General features: G+C 42.7%; 1 protein-coding gene across 1 annotated transcript in view; it reads right to left on the reverse strand.

The window, feature by feature from the left end:
- The window catches only part of smad3b (SMAD family member 3b), a 35,553-nt gene extending 31,577 nt beyond the window's left edge, over window positions 1–3,976 (reverse strand). Inside the window, exon 1 of the mRNA XM_064312232.1 lies at window positions 3,251–3,976. Coding sequence (XP_064168302.1) covers window positions 3,251–3,453 — 203 coding nt within the window. The 5' untranslated portion in view covers window positions 3,454–3,976. The remainder of the gene's footprint in view (window positions 1–3,250) is intronic.
- Window positions 3,977–6,000: the final 2,024 nt, after the last annotated feature.

Raw genomic sequence — 6,000 nt, forward strand, 5'->3', positions numbered from 1 at the left:
CACCAGCTGACCTGGCCAATCAAACACCTCTACGCAGTCAGCCAGCCAGTCTGAATACCCCACGCTGGAGCGCAAGGTGTTGAGAGTCTTGAGACATAGAGTAAACAAATTCAGACTGTAATTATGTGAGCTGAGAAAAGAAAGAAAAATAAATCTATGTTGAAACCAGACTTGTGGGTTTGTCTTTGTTTGGGAATCGAGAAAGTGATTCCACTGATAAAAACAGCAGCCATGTGTCAAACACAAGACCTATCACAGCGAGGCTGTTTATGCAAGTTATTTTCTGTCTGTACTTTTTTGCTTTTAAAAATAGGATGTTGTTGTCATGGTGATTACCTTTTGGCCAATGTGAAAGCTCCCTGGCTGGGCTCGGGGATGAAATGTAGGCAGACAGACAAACAGACTCTATATGGCTCATCGTGGTAAAGCGCTGCTCTAGGGCACTGATGGGCCCCATGGTCCAGCATCAAATCCAGATCGTGCCGGCGCTGACCGCGGCCAGTGGCCCCGTAGGGTGATGCACAAGTGGCCCTAGTGTCACCCAGAGACAGAAGCGTTTCAGGCAGCCAGGATAGGGGCATCTCATCGCAGCTCTGCTGGACGGTCGGGCACCCGCAGGCTCCCCAGTGAGGCTACACGTGAAGCCTGTTCCTCCAGTGTGTGAATCGGGGACAGAGGCTGACATCATGCGCTTCGGAGGAGAGCACGCGCCTGCGCTCTAACGAACAGACGCCAGAGGCTGCAGCGAGCGCTGCGGTGTGAGCATGTCTGGGTATTCCAAACCGGCCAGCAAGAGGGGGAAAAGCATATAAAAACAAACATTCACCCAGCAAAAAGGAGGAAGCACATCAGCTGCATAATTCCATTTCAGACGACACCCGCATCTGATCGCTCTCTGGACCTTAGTGACCGGTTAACAGCAGTGTTTTTACCATAGAAAGCGAGACCTGGCAGTCCCCAAGGCAGACCCACCACCAGCCTGAGCGCACCACCCCCAACTCGGACCAGCGCCAAGCAGCGTGCCTGGCGGGAAAGTGCCCAACCGCCAACAGTCGGCAGCCGCTTTGGCACTCATTTGTTAAATATTTCAGCGGAGCACTGCAGGGCCAAGAGAGCGCGTCCCGTCTGCCGAGCACAGGCTGCAGGGACATGCCGCGCTGAGAACGAAGCAGACAGAGTCAAGCTCCCACAATGCAATGCTGGTCCTCCAAAACACACTCAGCAAAACAAATCTATAAACCTTATTTAAAAGCCTTGAAGATAACTATTGCATTGTGCGTTTCTCTGCTTTCAAAAATGGAATTAAATTTGGGCTCAGGCCAGTCGGCAGTTTCACAATCCCCTTAACAGCTGACACAGATGCCAACTTCCACACTTCCTGCACCATAAAAGCCACAATAAAGAAAATAAGTCCACCACAGCATATTTCTCAATGCAGGAATGGCACAGGAAGTTAAACTGTTTATCGTGCACAACAATCAAGAAAATTACCCCATCAGGCAGGGGTGGGTCCTCAAATTTCCCCTTGTATGTTTAGAATCCAGGCAAGTTCCAGGAAGCTCCCTGACTTAAGATATGTGAGCTGCTTCAGAAGAAATGGCTTAAGTAGCCCATATATCTACTTTTAGCAGAAATAACATCTGGCCCAACAAATCAGTAAACTGTAGAACAAAAACAGGCAGTCCTAGATTGACTGAAAATAAATGATAGCCACTTTATATATACAAGAGTATGAGGTACGGAAGAGGTTACAAATTGTAGTGATTCTGGTGAATCTTAAGAAAATTTTGAATTCCTTTTTATTGTGGGTACAGCTAAAGGTGGCTTAATGCACGAGGCCAGACACCAAATATGTATATATATGTGTGTGTGTGTGTGTGTTAAAAACAACAGAATCCACCGCTGAAACCACAGTTAGCGAGGCCACGTCAAAGCTAGTCGTTCTATCTACTATAAGACGTGTATCCAAGCTACTGTGGAATTATTGTGACAAGACTGTCCGCATACTGATGCGTGACTGCCACCCATTAATTTATTGTCAATATGCACACACTGGTCAGTAATATTCGTCAAGTGAATTGCAAGCTGGGCTGCCTGCAACATTGTGTTTACCACAGTTTACGTAATGAATAATATTCCAGAGAAACCAAAGAAGACCCCATCACTCAATTCGCCCGGGTACGCAGTCCGCTAGCTTGCCAGCAAGTACAGTCACATTCGTCAATCTAGCTTGTGTCCCAGATAAAGCGCTTATTACATAACTGTGCGACACCACTGCTGTTTTGTGCTGGGTTTGCTCTGATGGTGCGTGTAAAAAAACAAACGAAAACAGCCGATTTAACTAACGTTAGCTAGCCAACAGTACAGCCGAATTGATTTAACTTCATCTGACTACCTTGCTGGCGAATGTGACCGAACATTTTCACGAACGCAGCTGTGTAGCCATCACCTGTCTGGCTAATATCGCCATGAGCGTTAGCAGCCTGCTAGCAAACTAGACTAACATTAGGTACTATATTATAAATGTACATGAATATAGACAGTCTAACGTTACAGGTAGTTGACATGCCAGCTGTAACAGTCTAATGTCTCTCAGCTAATATGGAAGCTATATAACTCACAACCATTAGTGATATCTTCTTAGCTAAGTTACTTGAGCTTTTCGCATGGCTTTTAAACACTCTGTCCCTATAAAAATCTGGTACCGAGTTAAATTAGCAAACTGCAAAGCTAACCAACTACCCTACGTTACCATCTTAAGCTCGAGTCAAAACATGGATGCATACTTTAACATGGCAGCAAGCTAGTTATATACTAGCTACGCTTTTCCCAGCTTCATATTAATACAACGTAAACTAGTTAGCTAGTTACCACTAAACACGAACACATTTGAAGGTAAACAATAGTAATACAGTGCTACATAATATGAATATAACGCGAGCAAAGTGTTCTTCTTAGGGAAGAAACTCTGAATACAGAACGCAGCCAGCTAACATGAGCTAGCGCGATGGTAAAATCATTACAGTCCACCTAGACTAACGCAACGCAACTAAGCTAACCAGCGACACAGTACAAATATTTATATGATATGATCAGAACTTTATCTTAGTGGCGAGAGTGATACCGTTGGCTTGCCCGCTAAGTTATTGCTAGCATCCTACGCTTACAGTAAAATTATGTCTGTCAAAACAGTGGTAGCTAGGACTCGGCATGCATGCATTGATCCGCGGTTGTGGCTTCGGTCGGATACCTCGGTATGGTAATGCATTTCGTGTTGATATTCTGCGTGGTGATGGCTTTTTCCAACTCATCCAGTTGACCAGTCTTTTTCAACTTCTTCACGAGGCTTTTAACCGCCTTTTCGCACCACTTCTCTTCTTGGCCGTTCTGTTCTCCTTTTTTCCAGCCCAAAAGCCTTTTCACAATCGGGGGAGTAAAAGGTAAAATTGACATCTTGAGCTCAGTAAAGTCCTCCCAATTTTGAGCAGTCTTTTTGGGTTAAAATACAGCCGTAGTCCTTTGTATTTAAAAGGAATAATTCAACGTATACAATTGAGTCAAACTGAAAATTTATAGGACGCACGCATGCACTGAAAACTTTCCGTGCTCGAACGCTCAACCCGAACACAGCTAGCAAGCTAGCAATAGGTTTTCGCTCTTCACTACTCGCAGTTGCTCTGTTGTAACTAGTAGTAACAATCCGCAGCGAAACGTAGTTCTTTCTCGCTCACTCTTAACTCACGCCTCATAAATGAAGCCATCGGAGAACTCCCTTATCAGTCGTCAAGTTCATTTTTTAGGCAGCGCAAATAGCAAACAATAACCACAAGGGCTGGTTTGTGTCCTGAGCGCAAAACTAGCTACCAGCTACAAAGTTTGGCTTTGGGTGAACGGTTTGAGGTGACGAGTCATCCGCTTTCCTCACTCTGTGGTAATGCGGTGAAGCGCCCACTGAAGTCTATTTAGAAGTCTGCCTCAAATGCAAATTTTAGTACTACCCCGTCCTCCTCTACAGACTTGGGACTACGAAAGAAGCAGAGCATTGTACTGCCAACAAAATGTGCAGCGTCTGCAATGCACGGGTCTCCCATTGTCTGCCCGGCGGTTCTGTGTATAGGCTGGGTCACGGTTGTTAAATTGAAGTAGGGGACTTCGAGAGAAGTTGCAGCAGTTGTCTACAAAGCCATGCATGTATTGTTTTTCGATCGGCTTTAAATTTAAAAAACGCTATACCGAAATGCATGGTCAAAGTGAAAAACATAAACTCTAAACAACAACATACTTACTGAGAACCTTACTTAAAAATACATCGGTTTTTAATTTGTATTTTTGTCGTAGACAACTTTTTAAGGGACCACTTTTTGTACAACCTTTCTCTCATTATTGTATTATGTATATAATGTATTATATTGTTTACAATTTACAAGAAGGGTGTAACAGTCCATGGCTATATGTAGACATTAAACATCTTTTGAGTTGGATTTACAAACTTAGCTCTCAATAGATGTTACTTATTGTGATTTAAATAACCATTTTCAGGAGACAAACACTGCATTCCCTTTTACAAAACTGACACAATCATGTTCAGATATTCAGGTATCTTTTGAGTGAACATTCAGCCTGGCACACCATTTTACATAAAGTGTGACTGTACATAGATCCACCTCTTTACACTCTGAAGGGACATTTCCCGTCCTTACCTCTCCTCATTCACAGATCCCACATCATAGGCTCTCTAATCAAAAATGAAACCACCCACTGTTATTATGATGCTGAGCATTACTGAATAACAGGATGCATTCAGATCCTTGACCTTGATTACACCCACTTAACAGCCACATGAACAAAAATGAACACCTGTAAGGAAGAGGAAGGGAGATTTGCTGCTGTAAAAACTGATTCAGTTGTTATGGTATCACTGGTATCCCTCAAACTGTTTATGGAGGGGGTCTTACAGAGGCAACAGAGCTAGTTGCATTTTTAAAATTTTGTTTTTACTGTTTTGTTTCAGTTTTACCACCTTTTTAATAATCTGCCTCTTCAGAGAAATTAAATGGTTATTGAAATGAATCAATAAAATATCAATAAAAAGATTAATATGAAGGAGCATATCTCTACTGAACAATACAAATGACATAGGATTACTTTGAGGAATTTAATAAAGAAGAAAGCAAAGGCATTCTACACCCATTCTACAAACATAGATTTCTTTATACGATTAGACACACAATAGCATTGTTTACTCGCTTTAAGGAAATTCCCATAAAGGCCAACCTGTAAATTATCTTCATACATTAAAAAATTGTACATTTACTGGAAATTTAAGTCCTTCAGTATGTCATAGGTTTACATCTACTGAAGAATGAACTACCAAGTAATACATCAGTAACGATCCACCTCAGAACTGCACCGACAGCTTCAGGTCAAGAACGGAAGGCTAAAAGCATTATACCACCATATTACCCATATTCACATCTGGAAACAAATTTCACATTAAGACATAAGTGTCTGTAAGTACTGATTTTAAAGTCCAATCCACATGAACTGACTGTATATTACTAGAAATTACTTTTAATGGTACTCATTTAAGAAAAAAATAGATTTGAGATAGAAACTTGGTTAATCATGAATGTGTGTGTGCGTTTAAAAAAACTGTTACCTTTATCAGAGGAACAATTTTACTTTTCATTCCAGACAACATAACACTGTTGGAGTAAAAACTAAGTATATTCAGAGGGTGTTTGTGTAGTAGTGTGTGTGTCTGTGTAGTCTGTGGAAAGCCTTGGTTTTGGGCTCGTGCGCTGCCTTCTGGACAGAGTTTTCCAGTCTCTAATCTGAGTGATGCTATCCAGACTTCAGCTGTGGGGGCTGCTCTATTTAGAGGGGGAGGGGTGGTAAAGGCAGGCACGCAGGCAGGCAGGCAGGCCTGTCCCAGCTTGCCCAGTCTATGCACACACAGGCTCCTTGCTTGGGGAATATCCCAAATCAGAGGGCGTCATT

The sequence above is a fragment of the Anguilla rostrata genome, chromosome 16 (assembly GCF_018555375.3).
Source record: "Anguilla rostrata isolate EN2019 chromosome 16, ASM1855537v3, whole genome shotgun sequence".
Lineage (NCBI taxonomy): Eukaryota > Metazoa > Chordata > Actinopteri > Anguilliformes > Anguillidae > Anguilla > Anguilla rostrata.